Source organism: Mya arenaria, chromosome 13 (genome assembly GCF_026914265.1).
Source record: "Mya arenaria isolate MELC-2E11 chromosome 13, ASM2691426v1".
Taxonomy (NCBI): domain Eukaryota; kingdom Metazoa; phylum Mollusca; class Bivalvia; order Myida; family Myidae; genus Mya; species Mya arenaria.
In genome coordinates this window covers 62,709,548-62,736,627 of record NC_069134.1, presented here as the reverse complement: position 1 = coordinate 62,736,627, position 27,080 = coordinate 62,709,548, and the positions used below count along the sequence as shown (strand labels likewise).

The 27,080-nt window shown below is 34.2% G+C and overlaps 2 protein-coding genes across 4 annotated transcripts in view; one reads left to right on the top strand and one right to left on the bottom strand.

The window, feature by feature from the left end:
* LOC128213501 (stathmin-3-like) overlaps nucleotides 1-7,820 on the bottom strand; it is a 42,321-nt gene extending 34,501 nt beyond the window's left edge. The window contains exon 1 of the mRNA XM_052919256.1: nucleotides 7,666-7,820. The gene's annotated coding sequence lies outside the window, so the exon portion shown is untranslated. The remainder of the gene's footprint in view (nucleotides 1-7,665) is intronic.
* Nucleotides 1-27,080, top strand: part of LOC128213499 (regulator of telomere elongation helicase 1-like) — a 50,014-nt gene that overhangs the window by 10,560 nt on the left and 12,374 nt on the right. For all 3 annotated transcript variants that reach the window (XM_052919252.1, XM_052919253.1, XM_052919254.1), the window contains exons 7-17: nucleotides 15,986-16,046; nucleotides 16,399-16,483; nucleotides 17,358-17,442; nucleotides 18,843-18,908; nucleotides 19,478-19,622; nucleotides 20,873-20,993; nucleotides 21,242-21,342; nucleotides 22,115-22,179; nucleotides 22,687-22,761; nucleotides 23,539-23,620; nucleotides 26,603-26,735. In XM_052919252.1, coding sequence (XP_052775212.1) covers nucleotides 15,986-16,046; nucleotides 16,399-16,483; nucleotides 17,358-17,442; nucleotides 18,843-18,908; nucleotides 19,478-19,622; nucleotides 20,873-20,993; nucleotides 21,242-21,342; nucleotides 22,115-22,179; nucleotides 22,687-22,761; nucleotides 23,539-23,620; nucleotides 26,603-26,735 — 1,019 coding nt within the window. The remainder of the gene's footprint in view (nucleotides 1-15,985; nucleotides 16,047-16,398; nucleotides 16,484-17,357; nucleotides 17,443-18,842; nucleotides 18,909-19,477; nucleotides 19,623-20,872; nucleotides 20,994-21,241; nucleotides 21,343-22,114; nucleotides 22,180-22,686; nucleotides 22,762-23,538; nucleotides 23,621-26,602; nucleotides 26,736-27,080) is intronic.

Below are 27,080 nucleotides of genomic sequence, written 5' to 3'. Positions count from 1 at the left end.
ACAAATGTTGTACTGTTTAATTTCATTGTTAAGTGCTATGTTTTATGTATATTCTGCAATTAAAATATGGAAAGTTTAAATAAATGAAAACACTATTTTAAAGAATTATTTCTTTCAAGAAATATAAGAATTCGAAATTTGACACTTACGTTAAAATATGTTAAAATTTTCTGTAGGTTATTCTGTTATTCAGGTCAAGCTGGACTAATACCCATATTGATCGCAAATGCATGCAAAAATGGGCCTATCAATTTAATAGTCAAGGTTCTTGACTATGGAATTGAAAACTTACGTAAACATGAGGCTACCAACTCAGGCTTTCAAGCCGGCCATTCTTTTCCTACCCTTTTGCTAGGTGCCTACGTTTCCCTTTTTCACATCACTATGGAATTGCAAACGTACGCAAACATGAGGCTACCATCTTCATAAGTTCTTGACTCATACCAATATTGATTTGCAAGTGCATGTAAATACCTAGTGTTATCATGTAAGCCTCATACTGCCAGACAAAAGGTCCAATGAAGTACAAACATATTGGGTAATATGTCTGACCATGTCGGCTGATGCCTTTCAGGGGGAGAGAGAAATCAATGACAATTGTCTGGGGCAATATTGAATGTCACTGACAGCAGTCCTGTCCGGAACAAAATCTAACTGGAGGCAGTTTAGTTTCTCATATTTCTTAAAAACATATCATGTATATAGGGAAATATATTTTGATGGAAGTCTTTTTTGGCCATTTTGGAAAAATGACCCATACATGTAAAACTGAGAAATTGTATGTGGACATGTTAGGAATTGGAAAAGGCTCAGATATTTCAATAGATATGGTATATTATATATATCAATAGATTGATCAGTGCATCAATTCATTCCAAATACCCATTTTCATTGTGAGGAAAAGGACTGTAATTATGTCAAATTTTGCTCGAATTGGACAATTTTTCTAAGATACATTGGGTTATATAATATGTATTCTTTTTTGGCGTTGGTTTCATAGATAAATAACAGCTATAAAAATCTTCTGAATAAAACTAATGGTAATACGAAAGTGATTTGTTGTTTGAACTATAGTTAAATTATGGATTAAAACAAAACAAAAACACTTGTTCATAATGAGCATAGTCTTTCACAATTCTAAAAAAAACACACACATAAATGTATCATTTCAAAAAAAAGAAAGTATATCTGTTACTCTCATGTGAAATTTCCAGTGTGGTTTTAAATTTTGATAAAAAAGAACAGTTTTACATTGTTGGCTTGAAACTAAAAAACTTGAACAATGATATTCTAGGATTGAAACTATCATTTGGCTTGAAACCATCGCACAAAAATAACACCAACAGTGTGACATTCATGGCTTGAAACTATCAGACAAAATAACACACCAACAGTGTGACATTCATGGCTTGAAACTATCAGACAAAATAACACACCAACAGTGTGACATTCATGGCTTGAAACTATCAGACAAAATAACACACCAACAGTGTGACATTCATGGCTTGAAACTATCAATCAAAATAACACACCAACAGTGTGACATTCATGGCTTGAAACTATCAGACAAAATAACACACCAAAAGTGTGACATTCATGGCTTGAAACTATCAGACAAAATAACACACCAACAGTGTGACATTCATGGCTTGAAACTATCAGACAAAATAACACACCAAAAGTGTGACATTCATGGCTTGAAACTATCAGACAAAATAACACACCAAAAGTGTGACATTCATGGCTTGTAACTATCAATCAAAATAACACACCAAAAGTATGACATTTATGACTTGAAACACTCAGACAAAAACACCAAAAGTGTTAAATTCATGGCTTGAAACTATCATTCAAAGCCACCAATAATGTTAAATTCATGGCTTGAAACTATCTTCAAAGCCACCAATAATGTTAAATTCATGGCTTGAAACTATCATTCAAAGCTACCAATAATGTTAAATTCATGGCTTGAAACTATCATTCAAAGCCACCAATAATGTTAAATTTATGGCTTGAAACTATCATCCAAAGCCACCAATAATGTTAAATTCATGGCTTGAAACTATCATTCAAAGCTACCAATAATGTTAAATTCATGGCTTGAAACTATCATTCAAAGCTACCAATAATGTTAAATTCATGGCTTGAAACTATCATTCAAAGCCACCAATAATGTTAAATTCATGGCTTGAAACTATCATTCAAAGCCACCAATAATGTTAAAATCATGGCTTGAAATTATCATTCAAAATCACAAACCTTGTAGCATTTTTGGCTTGAAACTCTCAGATAAAATAAAACACTAACAGTGTAACTTTCTTGGCTTCAAACTCAGTCAAAAAAAACAACAACTGAGTAACATTTTTTGCCTGAAACTATCAGATAAAATACAATGACAGTGTAACATTCTTAAATTAAAGGAGTAGACACCAGATGGTCCAAAATCTGCAAATACAAGTAGGTCCACAAAACAAGCCTAGAAATGTCAGTATGAGCTAGTATTAGGCCGAGAATACATCACTTTACATGATTAAAGGAATATTTGTCGCTGTCTCAGCTGAGTTGACCCGTTTAGAAATAGCGCATAACGGTTTCCCAGTTTACAGTTTCAAATATTTAGCATGTGAAAGTCACTTGATTAGTTCAGAATACATATAGAGACGCTTTTTTAAATTAAATGGTATTTATGTGATGGATAAACCCATTTAATTTCAAATAATTTGGATAAATACTCAAAAACTGCGAAAGTCACATGTCATTAGCGATGTAAGATTCAATGCCTTTTGTACACAACGTTATAAATTTTATGTTAGCTTTTCACAAAAAAAATTCTGCAATTAAATCTTTTGGTGTCTAGCTAGTCCCTTTAAAGTCTTCAAAAAGTGCAAAGATATTGGGTAATTTGTCTAACCATGTTGGCTCATGCTTATAGAGGAGAGAGAGAAATCAATGGCAATTGCCTGGGGCAATGTTACATGTTACTGACAGCGGTCCTTAATAACATGATAGAGTCCACCAACCCACTACACAGACAGTTCAAAGTTGATGAAATCGTTTTTAAGCCTGAAGAAATTTCAAACCCATTTTGCTTATACTTATTTTATGTTGTACAGCACAAACTGAACAGAGGCGTTCAGGTTTTTTTTCGAGCCATCCGGCGGTGAGTTTGACTTTGTTGCCACAATGGAGATGTCGTCAAAAAACACTGATCAGCTATTCTTGTATTTTCACTCGTTTTACATAGCCCTCAAATTTCCACCAATTACATTCCCAGTCAAAGAACAATGCCAGTAAAACAATATGAGTTTCATATTTAATTAAAATAAAAACACTTTGATATATTATGATCAACAACCATTCACATATCTGTTTCAAAAAATTTATTGAGCAGTTGGATTGACATTGTTGGTTTTGCTGACAAAGCTCAAGACTTTTGGGGCTATGAATTGGATTATTCTACAGTCCCAAGATTTTAATGGCCAGTGCTTAAACAAAACCTTTAAAATTTGAATTGACAGGCTCATTTTTATTATGCTCCACAAGGGAGAGCATAAAGTTGCTGCTTTGTCCATTTCTTCCAGGCCAACATAGGGGGGTTTAGAGTGTTAGTCATCCATTAGGGTAAAGAGTTTATTATGCTATCTGAAGGAAGAGGATATAGTTGCTGTTTTTAATGTCTGTCTGTCACACCCTTGTCCGGATAATAATTTCAAAACTACTGATGGTATTGAAATAACACTTTAGAGATATATATAGAAAGATAGCAATGAGAGGAAGTGCAGTACACAAGAACCATAATCCTATCCTGCATATTATTAAGTTATCTCCCCTTATCCATATTTTCATGCTTTTTGGTGTTTTTCTGGGCCATAACTTGAAAAAAACTTAAGAGATTGAAATGAAATTTCAAATATAGATAGATGGCAATGAGAGATAGTGCAATGCACAAGAATCATGATCCTATCCTGCATAGTTTTTTAGTTTTCTCCCCTTAACCTGATATTTTACAAAAATAGGCGCTTGTCAAGGCCAGCTTCTTTATACTGAATCCATTTAAATGAAACTTGAAATGTAGATAGCTGGCAATAAGAGGAAGTGCAGTATCCAAGAACCATAATTATGTTCTGCATTTTTTAAGTTATCTCCCCTTAAACTCCCCTTTTCTGCTAGTTTTTGAAAAACGAAGTATTTCGGAGACATCTTTGATATTTGTGAATTTAAATTGTTGCTTTTTAATGTTCACCTTCTACAAACACATTGTATTACAATTTAGGCCTTTTCACAGAAAATGGGCGTAAGGGGGAGCATCCATCGCTGCCAGCAATATTCTTGTGCTTAAGGCTGCATAAGATAAAATTTTATGGGGAAGGTTTTACTTTGCATACTCACTTAAGAAGAAAATCATTTAATGCATATTTCTATAGAATTAGATCAAGTTGCAGCATTATCAGATAAAATAGGAAGTTTCTCAAGAATAACTTGGAGTGGAAAAATCAATTTGAATCTCCAGAAAGAGTGGCTTTATTTTAGAATTCGTTTTATATGATGCCAAGGGGGCCATTTACATAATATGCAAATAAAATGAATGGGATTCACTGTTTGGCAGAACTTATACAGAGCTCAAGAACATTCAAAATTGTTTTAGGCAAGAGGCCAAATCGTGGAAGATCGATTGAGTTTCAGATACATTTTTGTGATACTTGTGTGTTTCTTCTTGTTGTTTCAAAGTCAAACCTCTTGTTTCTTCTATCATATATAGAAACCACCATTCATTTTTTGTGTGCTTAAACAATGGGCTCATTTTAGAACGAAAATCTTTTTAGCATCCCCATAAGTTTTTTGGCCTGCTTGTCGAGAAAAAAACATGTATATCCAATTTAAAAAAACAACAACATATTATGATTAACAAACAGTGATTATGAAGCAGTACAGTTTTAATTTTTGGAGTTATACTAAAAATGTTTGAGGATGTCTTTTTATGTTGAAACTAAAAATATCATTCTGTCTGACTTAAAAATCCCTATATCATTCTGTCTGACTTAAAAATCCCTATAACTCTGAGAAAAATCTAATTGTGGTTTTGTTTCAAATAGTCCAAGGTTGCAATTCCACTTTCACCATGGGGCCATTTCAGTGACGATATCAGTCAATTTTAGTTGTTCATTAAAATTATCTTAATATCAATGTTAAATTATAATGCTTGATATTTGTGTGAATTGAACTTAAGCCAGCATTGAAAATGAACCCAAATATAATGAAATGAAAAAAATCAATCTATTGCCATTTGTTACATTAATATGATAAAAGATATTTGTTGTTACAGCTGAAATCCTTTCATGAAGCAGCTCAGCCCCCTAGATCAGCAAATTGAAAGCTGCACTCTCACAGATTGACCTTTTTTACAACTATTTTTTATTTTGTGTCGTGGAATGAGCCAACTTTTGTGTAAATGCTTAGAAACCAGTCATACGGTGTATGGCCCCTTTGAAGCTACGTAAATTTTTTATTTTGCCTTGAAAACTGCTTGAAAATATCTTTTATTTTCATAAATTGTCCTTAATTTTCCTTGTTCTGCTCCAAATAAAGTGTCCGTAGTAAAATAGAAACATCTTTATAAAAACAGTTTTATCTTAGTGTATGCTTTACTAGTAACTAGTATTTTCATAGCTTGCTATAAATGATCGTCTTTGAAAATATGTGTTATTGTCATATTTTTTATTCAAGATTGTCTTTGAAAATAAAATATAGGTCCTTGAAATCTCCTTCATTTTTTTGCCAATGCCATGCAAGACTTCACACACATTTAAATGCATTTTCTTCTATTTTTATAAATCTTAATTTTAAATGTTTAATGAATAAAATTCCATAAAATTCCATGACAATCGATCAAAATTGCTTATACAATAATGTACGATTGTTGATTAGGATTTAAACTGATTCTCAATTCCTATTGAACACTTCATAAATTTAAAAAAAAATTGACTGTCCAAATTATTGTTTGAATATTATTGTAAGAAAATGAAATTGACAAGTTTGTGTATGTTAGTGAGATTTGAACCTAAGACACAATTTTCTTTGCTAACCATAGTTACGAGCGCTACAAACTGAGCAATCAATAAAACAATTCTTGATTTTGAAAAGTTTGCTAAAATGTTTTTAAGTCTAATCTCTAAAATGATTTGCGTTTGGAAAATTGAGATTTTGTCCGTCATTTGCAGTCATTTGTCCAACTGCACAGTATGAAGTGCTGAGCGTAACTGGCATAGTACCAGAGTATTCAATGATGCGCTCTCTAAAACATTGATATAAAAAAATGTATGTGCATTTATATAAAAAGTAGCATTCATGTCAGAAGTTATTTCTTAATACTAGCTGCGTCCTTTAATAGTTGCTGAAATTTTTCAATATTCTGGCTATGAAAACATTGAAATGACTTACTTACAAATTAAATTTTGAGCTTGACTATTTGAAGAATAACGAGAACTTTACTACTCACCATTGCGTCGACTTCTGTGTTCGAGTCAGCATCACATTTGGGTTAAGATTTTGCATGTATGCACCTTCAATTCATTATCTCAGCAAATTCATCGTGTATTTCATTGAAACCTTAGTTAGATATGTGTTCCGTACTATCCAACTTACTGAATTAATGAAGTTAGATAACTCTATCTTGCATGTAACGGAAATTATTGCCCTTTATTATACCACTTAAAAATTCATAGTTTAATATCTGTATTTGATGTATTGCATTGATTCTTTACACAACGGTACTCAACCATCCAACCTACTTAAATAAACAAGTAAGATAACTCTATATTGCACATAATGCAAATTATGGCCTTTAAAATTCGACTCTGGTTTAGGTTTTGCATGTTTCCACATTTAAGTCAATGACTAAACAAATACATAATATATTGCATTCAGACTTAATACATGTGTTCCAAACTATTCAATCAACTTAATTAATCAAGTAAGATAACTCTTGCATCAATGCAAATAATTGCCTTTTATTATGCAACATTGAAATTCTGGTTAAGATTTTGCATCTAAGCTCATATAGGTTAATATCACAGCAACACTTAGATGTACTGCATTGACACTTTTTACAATACTCAATGATTAAACATATTTAAATAATCAAGTTGGGTAACTCTATTTTGCATATATTGCAAATTATTGCCCTTTATAATGCGACTTAGAAATCAGAATAGTGGAGTGCGCTGTTTATGTGACAGCTCTTATTAGTTTTGTTTTGCAACCAAATTAGTGAATTATTTATTAATATCTGTGAAATTCCATCAATATAGGATCATGCATAATGGAGGATATTGGTCAACATGTTTAATACATACCTGCAATAAATTGTTTGATTAGTCGAAACAAGATATTATGATGTTATCAATTATCACAAAATTTATTCCTGAGTAATATTAGGTTATTTTTTTTATTTATCACAGAATATGTCCTGGAAATTTAAGAGTGAATGAACAATATATGATGGCAATATTTTCATATAGTTGTCATTAATTTTTGTTTTCAGATAAGGGCACAAAAGTTCGTAAAAATCCCATGAGAGGGTCTAATTACCCAATGTTTCTGAAAAAAATGATACAATCATATTACAGCATGAATAATACATTCATAACAACACATATATGCACTTACTTCAGTATATCTCAATGTTCGAATCTTACGACAAAGCCGGGGTCAACGCAGAAATGCAAAAAAGCTGGGGTGAAGTACAGCGATCGATGGATGAGAAATGCTGATATTTTCTGCTGCAGTTCTTAATTATGCAACACTCTCCCGCGATCCGTATAGCTCCCGTGCACGCAGAAAACTCACTTGTTGCTTTCTCTATTCATGTTTCAATGTACTATCCAATATTGGACTTCGGAGATCAGGGAGCCCACTGATGCTATGTGATATTTGCATGATAAAAAGTAATTTGCACAGTTGAAAACTTCAAAGTGATAATTTTCTTTAATTTTTTGTTTCTGGTACTTTTTTATTACCTAAATGTGACGTCATAGGCAAAAATATTTAAGTCTGGGCAGATTTCTCGAAACTACTTTAATAAGTCTGTTATAACATGATTAGGCAAAGCCCACTATTTTTCCTCTTTTATTATTATTTACTTAAGCCTGTTAAAACATGATTAGGCTAAGCTCACTATTTTTCTTCTATAATTATTTTACTTAAGTCTGTTAAAACATGATTAGACTAAGCCCACTATTTTTCCTCTTCTATTATTTTTTACTTAAGTCTGTTGTAACATGATTAGACTAAGCCCACTATTTTTCCTCTTCTATTATTTTTTACTTAAGTCTGTTGTAACATGATTAGACTAAGCCCACTATTTTTCCTCTTCTATTATTTTTTACTTAAGTCTGTTGTAACATGATTAGACTAAGCCCACTATTTTTCCTCTTCTATTATTTTTTACTTAAGTCTGTTGTAACATGATTAGACTAAGCTCACTATTTTTCTTCTTCTATAATTTGTTTATTAATATTTACTTCTTTGAATTATTTTAGACTTTTAATGAAGGGTTATCTGTCAAGTAATCAGAATAAACTAACTTTTATTCATTATAGACAAGTTTAAGTATGAAATTTTGCTCATCAAAATAAGCTACTTAAGCCTGTTAAACTTGAGAAGTTTTAAGAAATCAAAATCTGTTGAGGTATTCACGCTAACAACAAAAACTTACAAAAAATAAACAGATTTAGATTGGAATTAAAAACAAACTTATAACAATATGTTTAATTAAATTAAGGAACCTTTTCTAAAATATGTTTAATTTCTGTGATAGTCTGCTGATGAGTCACAACCTTCCCTTTTACCTTCATATGATATATTTTGCCGACGTCAAAAATATTAAAATTAATTTATCGTTTGGTTTTGTTGTATTTTTTTGTTTAAAACTAGTTCACTTATGTCGGAGCTTGATATTTTGAACAAAAGTATGTTTAGTTTGAATCAATATTATACTAAGGAAAAATGTATATAATTTCAATTTCACTTCCAAGAATCGTGCAGCTGACCTTTCAGACTCTGCTGCTTGCTATGTTTCTAACACGATCATGGCCTTTAAAATTCTTATTTGAAATACTGTCTGTCTGTATTGGTGACAGTTTGCATTTTTTAAGGTGAACTTATGTAACAGACATAGGGTAATTCTTAAGACGTACAATATTTTCTGATAAAGGAGATAAAAGGTTGCAAAAATATAGATACTTTTATATGTATATGTGTAAAATACTTGGAATTCTTTGAAAATATTCATGACATTTTACATTTAAAATAATAAATTTTACCATTTTCTTTTAAAATGCACCCACAATTTTATTCAATACTCTTAAAAGTAACTTCATTTATCTGACATCGATGTTTGTCTGACACTGAAGGTCATCAAGAACAGTAGAAAATCAGGAATATTGAAAACCTCAAGAGATCGGTGAGTCATGCGAGTGACTAATTGTAAAAATGCTATTTCACCTTACATGACAGAGAAAATTCTAGCTGAACTATTCTGATCAATAGCCTTTATTGTCTTAAATGGTGTAAAAAGATTACAATAAACTACGAGGGAGATTATAGTTTGTCATGGTGCTGGTGCTGATTTCTGCTAATGAGTTTAGCATCATAAGTAGATTTTCATTTTGTGATTTGTGATCATCGTGACCTTTAGATATTAGTTGATTGTTAGCTGCATGATTTTTGTCCTGAATCTCGCCCCCCTCTGACTTCTTGTTATTAAGATTTGATTGTGTTCTTGGTCCTTAATGCCTTACCACTTTGGACATGCCCCCAACCCCCTAGCTTGCCAGTTACTTTTGGGTCAGTTCACAAAAACCTTATTTAGAATACAATCTATATTTACAGCCAATGAAATTTCAGATAGACAATCATTATAAGTACTTAAGGCTTAATCATTGAGAATTTCAACTTTTGCAGGTGTTTAAAGGTCCGCTCACTGCTACCCGTCCGATACATAATCCCTGCGTCAGATTTTGCATTGCCAATGTGTCAATGCTACGCTCGGTCTGCCCATTCTTAATCATTAAAATGTTAATTCAGGTCATCTAACTATAGTTTAAAACCCTGCACTGCATATATATCAAAATTGGTGAAAAGGTTCGATAGTGATTATTAATTAGTCAATAATTTGCTCTGAAAAAGTAAGTAGAGTCCTACTTTCCCTGTTTTTTTGCCTTTAGAATCTCTGCCTTTCCCTGCTTTCAAACCATTAATATTTCACCTTTTGAGAATCTCTCAAATTGTACCCAAGAGTCTTTATAAGAAGGCCCCACTTTTTTCAAGAAAAGGGGTGCGATTTTGGCCCCTTGCAACTGTTATATGATTGACTTCTAACACTCAATCAGTAATCTTGCTAAATTATAGTCTCAGAAGTAAAAGTAAGATAAAAAATTTACAACTTGAGCAGAATAACTAATTTACAATATAGCACATAAGTCTTGTGCAATGTGCATCAGACTAGCCATTTTCTCAGAATGTACGGCATGCTACATGTAACTGATGAGTAACGAATGCTCTATTAGTCACATTATTGATTGAGTCATCGTAAAATGAGCTGTGTCATCCTGGACCCGCGAGACCTGTTTGAAGCAGTTTTCTCGGAGAAAAGCTCCATATGGCAATCATAGATGATGTTTGTTTTACTGCAGATTGAACAAGTACCAAAGAAAAATTGTTGTTCTACTTTTTTTACTCACATTAAAGCAACAGAAATTAAAGAACTGGGTAAAGCTGTGAGTTGGATCCAAAATCAACAGGAATTGAATTTTAGGGCTGTCTTGGCTGTCATTACCCTATATGAGTGATGTAAGTGTAAACAGACATTTGCTGAGTCATTCGGAACTCCTCGGCCATTTTCCATCAAAAACAACCCCTGATGTATGCTGGTATATCAGTTGCAGAAGTTCGTAAATTTTTAATGATGCACTTTTACTCCCAAATAAGATTTAATACGCTTAATACAGTTGTTTTAATATACCAAAAAGGATGAACAAATGTCGAAAACAATGGTGCTTATGAAGGATACCGAGTTTAATTTGAAAGAAATGTGTAGAAATTTTGTATTTCTACCTTATAAGACTATAGTAGACCACAGTAAATCTTTTAGCATTCACCATTCATTTAAAAAAAAAATGCATTTGAGCTATTAAATACATGGTTATAATATTGTTATCAGTATTTAAAACTTTCCATAAATGCATTATTTAGTAAGTAGTTGAGGGTAAATCACTCAAATTTTATGTTTGTTATACATGTGTATGTATTGATTTTGAATTGAGTGTCACTTTGAATAAAAGTATTAAGTAATTGTATTGTTTTAATTAATGTGTATTTTGTATTACTAAGTTCAAATTGATTGCCAGTGAAGTGAATTATTGCATAAATAATGAAGATTTTCACTAGTAAAGGAATTCAGTTTAATGATATAGTGAAATTACAACATGATCTACTTGCAGTGTAGTTAATTGAAAAGATTTCTGACATTGTTAACCGTTTATAGACATCGGAGGTTGATTTTGATGAAAAATGTCTGAGGAATTCCGATTATAATTGAGTCCGCAAAGTTGCAAGATTGGAGTATATGCCATAATAGTTTTAGGAAGAAATGTAAAAAAAGCAAATTGAGACTCTTTAACTCAACTATTCAACGAAAAAGGAGGCTATACCATTCGCCCTGGTGTCTGTGTTTGCGATGCGTCAGCGTCTGTGACCAGTGAAAGTTTTAGGGCAAGTTGGCATTTTCACATATAACTCAAATACATTCATTCAAATCACCTAGTACTTCTCACAGTTGTTCAAGACCATCACACAGTGAGGTTAGATAACTCCATATTATCTTTTATGCAAATTATGGCCCTTGATTGATTAGGAACTTGGGTTAAATTTTAGGGCACATTGAGTCTGGTTAAAGTTTAAGGGCAAGTTTGGATTTTTCTTCATAACTTTAATACCCTTCATTTAATTGACTTAATACTTTACAATATTATTGACGACCCCCTTACAAATAGTTTACATAATGTATACTCCATTTTCTCCTAATTACAAATTATTGCCCCTGATTGTTAGGTTTGACATATAGTGACCAAACTTGGTATATAGGAAGAGTTTATATAGGAAGAGTTTATGAAGACCCTTCATTGGATTGCATTTGGGGTCCCTAGGGTCAAGGTCAAGATAACTGTTATTAAAATAGGATAACCGTTTGGTACTTAATAACTTTAGTCAGGGTTGACATATTGTAATCAAACTTGGTATGTAGGAAGTGTTTATGTAGTACTTTCATGGGATTGCTTTTAGGGCACCTAGGGTCAAAGTCAAGGTCACCAGTTGAAACTGAATCTCACAAAGATAACTAAAGTACTTCTGTCAATTATTGAGGACCTGGTTTCGTGGCATTGTGGCATTACGCTTTAATTTGATTTTTTTTATTGCTTTTGACAGGCACATTCATCTATGTATAACATCATTATTGTATTTATTTCTAAGACAAAGTGGCATATAGTCAAGCTTGCTGTCCTACGACAACTCTTGTTATCAATGCAAAATAGATTATGTGTTTGGTGTTATCAGTTGGACAGATGTTTCGCCTTCGAAATGAAAAAAATGTAACATTGACCTAAATTGTGCAATAGTCCCCAGAGCTACAGATAAGGGTAGTTGTAAATGGCGTTAATATGCTTTAAAATGCACCAATTACATTATGAAATCAATCCTCTGTTCTTGTAAATATGATAACAAATGTTGCAAGGGCGAACTGCTAATATAACCAATTTATGAACGTTTCGGTCACAATGGTTTTTAAACAAAATAGATCCAGATACAGCTAAACAGGTGTAGGATCACTTCACAGTGATCTCCCTTGATGAGCATAAATGTTTACTAATGAAAATGAAAGTAAGCTCAGGGTGATTTTTAATCATTACATTCTGCATTCAGGATAATGTCTGTTGACTGTGTACAATGTAAAAAATATGTATGTTTTCAATTCAAAGTGCCAGTAAACTTTAATGATTGCCATTACACTGCATAAAATGAATCCAATGTGTATAATTTACGCTTTACAAAATTACATAAGGGCATACAATACATCTTCTAATGCAAAAATTTATCTGCAGCTCTAATTGACCCTATCAGTTGGAAAATGACTTACAATTTTTTAAGAATACCGGCCATGATAGATTCATGTTTTTACACAGTTGGGACAATCTATAAATTATATTGTCTTGAGGTCTTTATTGGATTGTCTTGTCTTCTGGTTGAATACAGAATTGTTCCAGCAAACAGAAATATGTGCATTATTGATATTTATCATACAGCGGTGTCCTTCATGTCTGGGTTGTTGTGCTGTTTTTTTAATGGCTATCATTTTTTGGCAACTCAGCAATTTTTCCTTAGTTTGTCTATAATGCTGCTCAAAGATGCTTTTGAAAATATCAGAAGAGATTGTGAAACAAATGATTTTACATGAATATATATTATATATATTGAGTTATTATAATACACTACCATATAAGATGCACAAGGGATGCCATTTGTTTTTCAGTTGTACTTCAATACAATCGTCTCTTTAATCAGGCTTAGAAAACCACCATTTGTTTATGGCAAGTCGACCCTACCTGTTGTAAATCGTGAAACCTATTTGCATTGATTTATCATTACAATTAAAAACAATGTTTAATTATTTACATACAATTTACCGATTTGTCAAGCGAAGCATTCGTGACATGCCTTAAAGTTTTGATTGGACTTTAAACCCCTCCAAAAAACACAAAAAACAAACTACCGTACCCTGCATTTTTGAGACTGTTGTCTCAAATTTGGATATTTTTTTAGGCTTTACCAACAATGGTATAAGATATGAGATTTCATCAAATAAGCTCCTTTGGACCAACAAGATTTCTAAAAAAATATATGTTTGATCACTTTTATGTGCTGTCAAATAATACACATGTTGATCATATTTATTATTCTCATAAAATGGCATTGATCGGGTCTGAGGAAACAAATACGTAACACATGGATATTTCATTCTAAGTCTGGTAATTTGTCTTTTTTCCTGAAGGCTTTGTGCAAACAAAATGCAGCGAGAATTATTTCTCGTAATGGATCCTAACATGAGCTGTTCAATATGTCGTGTTGTTTCCATTATAGTTAATGAGATTTCCATGCCAATTTATGAGTTTGGGTCTGAGGGTTCCAACTAAACCCTTGTTGCTTTAAAATTGGGAGGCCGTTTAATTCCGGATGTGAAACAATCAGTTGCAATGCCCTAGTCATTAACAAATAATTTGTCATGGGTCAAGCTATTAATTAAACTTTCAGAATAGACCGCAATTACAAATATATAAATAAATGTTGTGATTTAAACCGGTAAGTGAAGAAAAAAAGTAGACAACAAAAACAGAATTAAGAGGAAGAAAAGAGAAAATATCTTTTCCTCCCAACCCTATACTCTTGTTATAGTTTTGATCGATATGTGAATTTTTAGTAATACCCGGAAATAGTTGATTTACTTGAGGAAACATGTTAAAATTAGTCCGCTCCATACCTCTTGAACCGCTAGAAGGATATTGAAATAAATACCCACAAATGTCCTCCATATTGAGATGATGTGTAGAGCACTTGTTACAACCCGCTCAGTTCAAGGTCAAGGTCAATTGACCACATTTCGTGTTTGCTCCATATCTCTTGAACAGCTGGAAGCGTTTGAAATAAATAGCCACAAATGTTCACCATAATTTATTGAGACCATATGTTGAGTGCATGTTATAACCAGTTTGGTTCAAGGTCAAGGTCATATGACAATATTTCCTGTCTGCTCCATATCTCTTGAAGTATTTTGAAATAACATACCACAAATGTTCACCAAATTGATGCCATATGTAGAGCGCAAGTTACAACCAGCTTAATTCAAGGTCAAGGTCATAGGACTATGTTTCCTCTCCATATCTCTTGAACCTCTTGAAAAATTTGAAATAAATTGCAACAGTTGTTCACAATATTGAAAAGATGTGCAGAGGGGAAGAGATCAGTTCTTGATTACAAAAACAACCATCTAGTTTTTAAGTGCTCTTATGTGAGATGGTATATGAAATAATAAAATGTAGGTGCATATTTATTCCGATGAGGGCAATATTTCATGTCTACAGTTGAATATGGAAATAACCCATCCTGCAGACCAATATCTTTTTATGGGACATGGATATCTATTTTCAGAGAGAGATCCCATAAAGGAGTTTAATGTTCTGACGCCTGCATATCTTATCTCGTTCATAGTTTAAAAATGGCTAGAATTTACAGTAGCTTCATCAGTTTTAGCTGTAATTACGAGTTTTATTTGGAGAATGACAGTAATGAGCTTCATGTGTCTTAACATGTCTATATTTGGTCTTTCCTAATATTGACTATAATTTTGTGTCCAGAAATGAACAACTAAATTTCAGCTGAAATAAACGGTTGAAATTGCAATTGGGCCGGTTCAAATTTCAGAAAATAAGTGAATATTAAGTACAATAAGTAGTAGCTGGTCAGTTACCTTTATATACGAGACAGTTCAACAGAAACCCTGGTTAACAGTAGCATCTCTTTGGTCTGTATTTTTTCTGTGATTGTAAATTGCAATGGTAGTAGAAGGTTTAAAAAATGTTAAAACTGTTTCACGGAATTTCAAAATTTTTGTGGTTCAAATAGAGGAACATTTCTTAAGGCCAAAACAATGTAATATTTTGTTCATTGTTAGAGAAAAACAACAACATTTTTTTGTAAAGTTTGATGCAACATAGCTTCGTAAGAATGCACTGGCTCGGAGGATAATAGGTGATATTTTTGAAATATTTTGTTTGAATTTTCTGAAAAATAGATGTGATGAATCCAACCAATTAAACATCTGTTTGGTGTGGCCTAGATTATGACTTTCTAAGACTGCTAATTTGTGTCTATTCAGGTACACATGTGTCGGGCTAAAGTCAACAGTCGGACATGTTATTACTACAATCACCTAGATGGTAAGACATTTATTACATTACTGTAACTATTGTGATCATCCTAAATTAAGTAACAGCATTGTTAATCCTATGTCACTGAAATCTCAATAATTGTGTTAGTTTTACCTAAGATAGTGGCCTTTTATGTCTGTAGAAATGTTTCAGGGGTTTGGGAGAGTAGGAAAGAATTTTCATCAAGCCAGACTAGTGGTATTCCCCCTGGTTCTCGGAAAGTACGTTATGTTTTATGAAAGGACCGGGAAATAAAACAACATTATTGTGATATTGTTCTTCTTGACATAACAAAAATGACTGTAAGCAAGTCTAGAATTATATGGAGAGATGGATGTACTTTGATGTTTTGTCACTTCAGATTTGAAGAAAAACTCGGAACCGCGCGTGTTGACAGGCAACGTAGTAGACATAGAGGATTTGGTCAACTATGGCCAGAAAAACAAGTACTTCACCTATCATCTATCTCTCTGATTAAATTACGTGTTGAGTTATGTGTCTCGGCCGACAGGCAATTACATCAGCATACAGTGTTGTTATAGAATTTTGTATATTGCAAATTTGCAGTCTCTTTGAATGTAAGTTTGATTTGTACCATATTGGAGGTTTTCTTGTTTTGTCTGCATGAATTAACTTTATATTTTTAACATATCAGAATGGCAACCAGTAGTAGCCTGCAATAAGTAGGATTCAGATAAACACCAACACTATTAAAGGATTGATATCAGTTTTTCTTGCGTTATGCTGTATGAACTGTGTGTGGCATGCGAGCAAATTTCATAACGCGAGCTAGCACTTCTTGGTCATTTGCTGGCTTGCCCTACAGCATTCATACAGCATAAATGCAAGAAAAAAGTGTGATCAATACGCATATTTACATTGTAAAAGAAATATTCATTGTAATTAAACATTAGCAGTACTTTCTGCGATAAAGTATTTGTATATAAAGAAGTGTAACAGACAAGATATGTCCAATAAATGACTTCGCCGACATAATACCATGTGTGTTATACAATATAAATGTAAAGTTTTATCTACACAAAGGACTAGGCGAATGTTAATATTCCAATATATACACGCTACTTATTGCACGATGGGCTTGACAACATGGTACAAAATTGTGACTCCACCAACAAACCTCGGTATTGAACATAGGCATAACTCTTGCTTCACCCTCATGTAAAATTTCAATTAATCTGGTTGTGGATCCAGTTACTTATAAAAGAGAAAATGATTATGATATGAATCTTTTATTCCATTGATTAATAGATAATGTTTCGCTCACCTCCATTTCATTTGATATTTTTTTGCCGTTTTCAGAGTGTGTCCATACTACATGGCACGGGAGTTGAAAGCAGATGCAGACATTATCTTCATGCCATACAACTATCTTCTCGATCCAAAAGTATGGTCAATCATTTAATGACAAAGAGGTTAAATGGAGCAGTTTTACTTATTTTTATCTCCTCTGTTTCTCAAAAAAAAGAAGTTGTGGTATTGTCATAGCCTTTGTGCCAAAACTTAAGTAATCTATGTCCATAACTAATGGATATTTAAATCAAACTTGGTACAAATGTTTCCAGAGGCAGTAGGCACATGCTTTGGCTTTGGTTTTGATAATTGTCCGGGCTGATAATCCTTATTATGCATTATAAGATTTATAAAAAAATTGCCATGGGGGTTCACCATGATGGGGCAGATTGTCATCCAACATTGTTCAACTCCATGTTATTCTGTGTTGCAATGGCATGAAAGAGCATTATGTCTGTGTGAAAGCCTCTTTCAACAGGCTCGTCATATCATCATTTGGCTTCTAGTTTTGAATTATGAGCGGTAAAATATGAGCTGTTCCGATGGCAGACCAATTGTAAGCTCTAGCCCTTGACTGTTTTATGGGATCTCAAAACTGTTCATATTTTTGTCTAGATTAACATCTACATACATTTAGTTACGTTTCATGTTCTGCAAGTCTTTATTTAGCCGTTTCAATAATTGCGGTAACATAAACCAAATTTAGATATGTCATTATTTAGAACAAATCCTAGCCTTACATATTGCAAGAGTGGTGCCCCTTTCTGAAATAATTACCATTGAACATTTATCTACATGTTCTTTTACTTAACCAAAATGGGGCAAAAATTGGACCTCAATTTTAGATATTGGTATGAAAATGCACAAATCTGAATATTATATTACAAAGATCTGCTATTAGACCTGTTTCTGCCATAATCATTGTTTTGAAAGTCAGAATATATCACAATTTATGCTTTTGTGTAGTTGTTGTGAAATATCCAGATTTTTGGTGCACAATTGCGGTGGGAAGATACACTGTTTAGGTAAATTTGAGGAAAAACCCTGATTTTGAAGCTCCAATAAACGTCTGTTGTTCAAGAACCGGTGCTGGGTTGAAACGATATTTGTGGAAACGCTAGCTTTGTGCTCAAATGACAGATCTATACATTACAATAGACAACTATTAAAGGAACCCTTTTGGTTCCCTATATCTTAATAGCTGTATCTAGGAGTTCTAATGTTAGGGATTAATCCTATAAGGGCTGAGAGCTTTTAACTTCAGACTATTGTACAGTTGTAAAGATTTTATAAAAAACAGTAGGAAATACCTTGAAATGAATATACTTGACTTTGGAAAGAATCAATTCAGTTTCTAAGCCACTTCACCTGCAGCTTTTGGCATAAATCTCTCATTCTTAAACATACGCCCAGCTATTATTCAGGATTGACAATTATCAGCTGTTTGAATGTCTATGTGTTGTACATTAACATGACTTTCTTCGTTGATTGCAGACACGTAAAGCCCATGGGGTGGAGCTACAGGGAAACGTTGTAATCTTTGACGAGGCACATAACCTGGTGAGATTGCTAGGTCTTCATAATTGAAATATACGGCACAAATTACTTGTTCTCAATTTAAAAAGTAGTAGTTAAAAAGTATTTTCCAAAAATAAACAATTTTTTGTCTTTTATAATTGAAGATTTAAATAGGTCTTTTTAGTTTAAACTTTATTAATTTTACAACAGTTGTATTAAATTATACTAAGTCACGATATTGTGCAAGTGTGGTCTTGTGTTGTGGGGGAAACTGGAGAACCCGATGAAAAACTACTTGGTCTGGCTTGGTGACCACCAACCAAACTAACAGGCCAGGAAATGAACCAAAGTCGCCTTGGTGAGAAGGGAGAGCACTAGCCACTTTGATAATAGGACAACTCAACCGGCCTTTTTGGTGGTCTGACGTTCATAGAACAAATAATACACATTCCAAAATCACGTACGATGGCATTATTTTGAACCTTAAAATTCTGGATTCTTTTATAATTGACATGAGGCTGAACCACCCAGACATTCTTTTGTTAAACAAAGGAGGTACTTGTTGAAGGCAGTACTAAGATTTAGCATGATGTCAATAATCTTGTATTCAGGAAAAGATATGTGAAGACAGCTCCTCATTTGATATGAAGGCTGGTGACCTAGCCACCGCCATTGAGGAAATGTCACGCCTCGGGGAGAAATTTGTTGAGCTCATACAGACCGAGCGATCGGAGGAGGATCTTGGAGGGCCAGAAGGTAACGTTAGATATTTGGCAACACAGGAGGTAATATGAGATCATTCTACAATGATTAATACGATTAAAACTATGATTGAGTAATGAAGAAAATCAATTGATTCAACAAAGTTGAATTAAGAAAGAAATTTTTGCTAAAAATATAATATTGAATGTTGAAATTCATAAACACTCTTATCATTCACCTTAAAACAAAAAGTTTATTCTTGATATAAAAAATTAAACAAACCATGATGCAAAACAATTTACACGCAAATGTATTTGGTATATATTTTAATACAGTAAAACTGCGGTCGTTCGAACAAGCGGTCATTCGAGAACCGGCGTTCCCTCGAGGTCGGAGCTTGGTCCCGAACTTTTTTCCTTCTATTTACATATGAAATATACCTACGCTGCATCGAAACCTAATTATGTCGAGGAGTCGAGCAAAATTCTCGGTCCCAAGTACACAAATCATGCACAAAACCTTATGGCTCCCTCCAGGTCATAATTTCACAATTTTTCCCCAAACGCGTGTTCATAAATAAACAAACAATTGCTAGGTATTAAAATTTCCCAAGTTGTAAAATTTGAAATGACAGTTGAAAGGCAATTGATAAGGTGTAAAAACCGTTTAAAACTGTTAACGCATGACTGATATTAGTTGATATGGGCATTTTAGAAGGTAATAGTAAAAAATGTAAATGAGTAATAAAAATATGAATTAACACTACCATATCGATCCAACATCGGAATCTCTGAAAATAATCCCTTTTTGTCACTTTGCTTTGCAATATGGCCATTTTGTAAAAAAAAATTGATTTATTGATATTTCTTTTACATTATATATTTAGTATACATATAGTAAACGACAGCCTTTGAACATATGAGCGATTTCAACAACCCAACACATAATCGGTGTCTTTGTAAACAGACTACTTTATACATGAAATACACTGAAATATATTTCATAACAGACGGGAGAATTGAAAATCGGGTCGTTCGAAACGTCGGGTCCCTCGAGGTTTAAGCTCTGTCCCCGGCGACCTCGAGCAATCGCAGTTTTACTGTACCACATTTTATTTTTTGACCAGAATTATTTGAAAAGTATTATTTTTGATGAACAAGGATAATCGATTTTGAACTGATTTTCAATGCCTAATTTTAGGACGTACTGTGATCATTTATTTGCAAATTTCATTAAGTGGTTAATGCGTCATCACAAAATTCTCAGACCATTAGTCGTTTATTAAGGTTATTTAATAATTTCAGCAATGCCAGATTTCACACTTGACGATATTCTCCGTCTGAAGTCGACCTTAGTTGACTTTGAGAAGGTCATTGACGAGGTGAATGTGCCATCAGGTGGGAAGGGTCTTACCAAACCAGGCATGTAAGTATAAGGTTACAGATCACTTTAACTTTGAGCTTGGAATTAATAGGTTGCACACCACTATTTCTCAGTTTTCCTGCTTCTTCTGTCGGGGATGATGTTGACGACCAACGACACGATGATAATGACAACAACAAAGTAATACTAGCCTGAACCTTTGCATGACATGATATTCTTTCAATATTTTTGCATGAATGATAATGATTGTTGTTGAATACATACAGTTCTCTACATGTTTGTATTTTCAGGTTTATTTATGAGTTACTGGGAAAAGCTAATATCGTCTACTCAAACAAAAACATAATTGTGGACATGCTTGAAAAAATTGTGGGCTACATCACTGCTGATGGTAAGTATACATATTTGCCCTTTTTTCGGTATTTGAGGTGGAAAAGTTTTGATATCAACTTGTCATTGTATAATAACAAAAGTGGTGTTGCCTATTGATTGCTCAACTGTCAGTAACTACTAATGTTATTTGTTTGTATTTAAATCTTAGAAAAAAAAATCAAGCAAATTTGGTTTTAATTTATTTCTGATCTTTAAAAGAAATAATCAGGGTTGCAATCAACCTTGAAAATCTGGGAAAGTTGATAGTTTTAAGGTCATTGAGTTTTGGAAATTGAATGCTGAAAAAAATTGTTTAGAAAAGGAGGAAAATAATTTGGACCGAATAATTTTAATTAAAAATGAATCGCTATCTTGTTTGCCTTTGGTATTTTCCTAGATGTAATTTTCATAAAACTTACCGGAACCATGGTGAATAAAATTGTTGGCCATTTCCAAAAAATGTCAATCTTATCACGTTTTTGGACAATGAAAAGCAGGCTGTGTATTCGATGTTGGCCGTGGTTGTCCTGAATAAAAAGATAGATGTGTAAGTAATTCTTTATTTATAGTCACAGCAATGTCTGTGATGGCAAGGGCAGCATTGTTGTGCAAAAACTTTTACCTTAGCCATTACTTGAAAACCATTCAGGATATGTCTATGAAGCCTAATACACATGTAAGCAATGACAGTATGCACATCTGTATCAAAGCTAAAAGATTTATTGCCTGAAAAACCCAAATGAGTGTTTCCATCCCCTTGCTGTGGTCTTGTACATGTGTTCGTGTTTCAGCTTCTGGGTCCGGGGCAGGGATTTCCAAGGGTGTGGGTCTCAACAAGGTGCTGGATGTATTGAAGGTAATACATACATGAGGTTATATATAGGGTTTCATATCATCTTAGTCACAACAATGGTGCTTTTACTTTCATGAAGTTATCAAGTATCCTTTTAAAAAAAGCTATGTTTAAAAACAGTTGATTGTAACATACATGGTTTTCTGCAATCTGATTGGCTGATGTGATTTTCTGCAGTCTGATTGGTTGATTTGATTTTGTGCAATATGATCATCTGATTTGATTTTTGGCAGTCTGATTTGTATCATTTCAAACAGTTGAGAGTTGTGATCAAATTGATTTTTATATTTTGGCAATTTTTTGTGTTGCCTACATACAATGTACATGGCAGACTTGTAGGTTTCATGTTGTTTTGTGTTGTCAGCACACTCTCTTGGAAGCTTTAAACAGCATTTTTCATCAAATTTGACTTGTTTTAAATGAAACCATTAACAATTGAAAATATAAAATATTAGCTTTTAACCTGATAAAAAGAATATTAACTTTAACAGATTATTTCCATGATTTCAGATCATCTTCAGTCAGGATGTGCCACCAGGAAGTTCACTCCTAGAGCATCAGGAAAAACTGGCAAAGTCATATAAGGTTCTTTTCTTCACTTCTCTGTGTTTTGAAGAAAGCGGAATTGAAATAGTCTTTATATTTTCAGTGGCGTCTGTTTGCCAAAACTTCTATCTTTGCCATTCAACAATTTCAAGATATTGACTAAATTTTTTGCTCATATATTACCATATGCCAATATGCATATGTTAAGCTTGGCCTGTAACTCTTGATTTAATATAGTTACCGGTATGTCCATTTTTGACTTGGAAAACACAACATCAGGTGCTTTTATTTTGAAGTATGTTTTTCTTTGGAAGGAATGGTTCATGACACTGTCTTAAATGTTCAGTTAGGAAAACAAATCAGTCCAAATACTACCTTAAAAGTATTTAAAACCTGATTGATTAAGGCATGGTGTTTAAAAAACAATTTAAAGTGCTTTAACATTTTCATTGTATTGCAGTTATAATTATCAAAATATTTTCGAAGATCTTTTGAAGGAAATTTTTCCAAGGTATTGCCTTAACCTTGGTGTTGTTATCTGCTTGTAGTGCAAAAACATTAACCTTGTCCATACCTCAAAAATATTCAAAACTTCCAAGTGAAATTTGGAACTCATGTTGGAAAGAAAATGTGTACATTAATAGCAAGGCCGGAGAGATTCTATTTACTCCAAGGCCCTCTTGTTACAGTCTGAACATTTAAGCATATAACAAAACTAATTTCTTTTACAAGCCCAGTCTTACCTTGGTGTTTCGGGCTTGCTTATTTCAATCTCTGGTTGTAAAACAAATAGTGTAGTTTGATGTTTATTTGCAGGTTCACCTTCAGAAGGATGATGGTGGAAAGAAGAAGAAACAAATGGACCTCTGGACAAACAGCAGTGCTCAGGAGAAGATGGGTATACTTTAGTTATTAGTAGTGGTCAAGATGTACACCTCTCTTCCAAGTGATCGTGGGTTCCAGTCCTACCACTTAGACCAGTGGAATGCTCTCTTAGCCTCTCAAAATGACTACCTTGGGTCTATAACCTTGTGCCTGCTACCTTGGGCCTGTTACCTTCGGTCTGTAATCTTGCGGCTGTTACCTTGGGCCTGTAATCTTGGGGCTGTTACCTTGCGCTTGTTACCATGGGCCTGCTACCTTGGGCCTGTTGCCTTGCGCCTGTTGCCATGCGCCTGTTGCTTTGTGCCTGTTACATTGAGCCTGCCATAACACATTTATTGTGATGATGATCATACTTAACAAAGAGGAAACTTCCTTTTGCCGTAAAATAATCACAGCCACCATGCATGTCATGTGATGATGATTAAACTTCACACTGAGGTTACTTCCCTTTGCCGTACAGTAATCACAGCCACCACGCGTGTCATGTGATGATGTTCAAACTCCACACAGAGGTTACGTCCCTTTGTCGAACAGTAATCACAGCCATCACCCATGTCATGTGATGATGACTAAACTCCACACAGTGGTTACTTCCCTTTGCTGTACAGTAATCACAGCCACCACCCATGTCATGTGATGATGATCAAACTCCACACAGTGGTTACGTCCCTTTTTCGAACAGTAATCACAGCCATCACCCATGTCATGTGATGATGACTAAACTCCACACAGTGGTTACTTCCCTTTGCTGTACAGTAATCACAGCCACCACCCATGTCATGTGATGATGACTAAACTCCACACAGTGGTTACTTCCCTTTGCCGTACAGTAATCACAGCCATCACCCATGTCATGTGATGATGACTAAACTCCACACAGTGGTTACTTCCCTTTGCTGTACAGTAATCACAGCCACCACCCATGTCATGTGATGATGACTAAACTCCACACAGTGGTTACTTCCCTTTGCCGTACAGTAATCACAGCCATCAATCACAGCCACCACCCATGTCATGTGATGATGATCAAACTACACACAGAGGTTACGTCCCTTTTTCGAACAGTAATCACAGCCATCACCCATGTCATGTGATGATGACCAAACTCCACACAGTGGTTACTTCCCTTTGCCGTACAGTAATCACAGCCATCACGCATGTCATGTGATGATGACCAAACTCCACACAGTGGTTACTTCCCTTTGCCGTACAGTAATCACAGCCATCACCCATGTCATGTGATGATGACCAAACTCCACACAGTGGTTACTTCCCTTTGCTGTACAGTAATCACAGCCACTACCCATGTCATGTGATGATGATCAAACTCCACACAGTGGTTACTTTCCTTTGCCGTACAGTAATCACAGCCATCACGCATGTCATGTGATGATGACCAAACTCCACACAGTGGTTACTTCCCTTTGCTGTACAGTAATCACAGCCACTACCCATGTCATGTGATGATGATCAAACTCCACACAGTGGTTACTTCCCTTTGCCGTACAGTAATCACAGCCATCACGCATGTCATGTGATGATGATCAAACTCCACACAGTGGTTACTTCCCTTTGCTGTACAGAAATCACAACCACCACACATTTCATGCGATAATGATCAAACTCCATACAGTGGTTACTTCCCTTTGCCGTACAGTTACTAATGCCACCACACATGTTACTTCTCTTTGCCGTACAGTAATCACAGCCACCAAGAACTACCCTTTAAATGCCGAGCGCCAGGCAAGGGAGCTACTTGTATCAACTTTAACGTCTTTCGGTATGACGCGGCGCGGGATCGAACCCACGAACTCCAGATAGAGGTTATGTCCCTTTGCAATAGTCATCACAGACATCACTGTGTCTTGTGATGATGATCAAACGTTCACACATAGGTTATGTCCCTTTGCCAAATAGTTATAACAGACACCGCCATGTCATTTGATGATGCTAAAAACCAGATTCAAAGGTTGAAGATTTTTATGCCCCCAAAGTTGGGCATATTAAAATCGCACCGTCCATCTGTCCGTGTGTCCGGCTTAATAACTCGTGTCCGGGCTGTAACTTTCCCTTGTATGGACAGATTTTAAAATAACTTGCCACATGTGTTTGACATACAAAGACGACGTGTAACGTGCAAGACCCGTGTTCCTACCTCTAAGGTCAAGGTCACACTTAGTGTTTATTCACAATGGAGTGCTGCATATAGACATAGAGCATAGGTTGTTGTGTCCTGGCTGTAACTTTCCCTTGTATGGACAGATTTTAAAATAACTTGCCACATGTGTTCCACATACCAAGATGATGTGTCGCATGCAAGACCCGTGTTCCTACCTCTAAGGTCAAGGTCACACTTAGGTGTTTATTCACAAAGGAGTGCTGCATATAAGAAAATAGAGCATAGGTTGTCGTGTCCGTGCTGTAACTTTCCCTTGTATGGACAGATTTTAAAATAACTTGCCACATGTGTTCGACATACCATGATGACGTGTCGCGTGCAAGACCCATGTCCCTACCTCTAAGGTGAAAGATACACTTAGTGTTTATTCACAATGGAATGCTGAATATAAGGTTGTCAAATATGGATGGTGTTTTTTATGTTCAGAGGCAATTTAAAATAACTTGCCATATGTATTTGACATGTAAAGGCAAGATCAACTTTTCATGTACTGACCTTGTTCATAGGTCAATGTCACATTTGGGGGTATTCGTCACATACTGTGAGAGCTCTTGTTAAATATAAAATCAAATCTTATTTAAATTGACTTTGAAAATAACCTATTTTTATTGATGTTTGATAAAGTATTGTGTTATTAAGTGTTAAAACACTATATAAAAACACCTTGGTATTTAAAACACTTGTAACAGAGATCTTCTCTGCTAGTAAAGGGAGATCACTCGTTAGGAGAATGATGAATAGCCTTAATTCTGAATCATATTATCGATCTGAATACCAGACAGCATACTGAACTATGATTGGTCTTTGCATTTTCAGGGAAGACTCTCTCCTACTGGTGTTTTAGTCCTGGCCACAGCATGAGCGATCTGCTTGCACATGGGATCAAGTGTATTGTCCTGACCAGCGGCACACTTTCACCTCTTGACTCATTTACTGCGGAAATGCAAATGTAAGACTAATGGGCATTTACATAGGGACCAGGCCCCAATATCACGAAAATACTCAAGTAAAATCTCAATCTCACTCTTTCTATCAAATTACAGCATCATATGATTGAAAATTGTAAATGTTTTACCCCTTTTAAAATTGCATTCCCTCATTCATTATATTGATAAAAAAAATGGTCAATATTTTATAGAAAAAAAATTAAGAGCAAAAATTGTACTTGAGTCAAATTTTTTATTTTTGAGTTTTACTCAAGCATATTTTGTGCTGTAGAAATATTTTTTATTAGAATATTGAGCAATCGTGTTAATCAACATAATGCATGTAAGAATGTGCTTTTAATAATAGT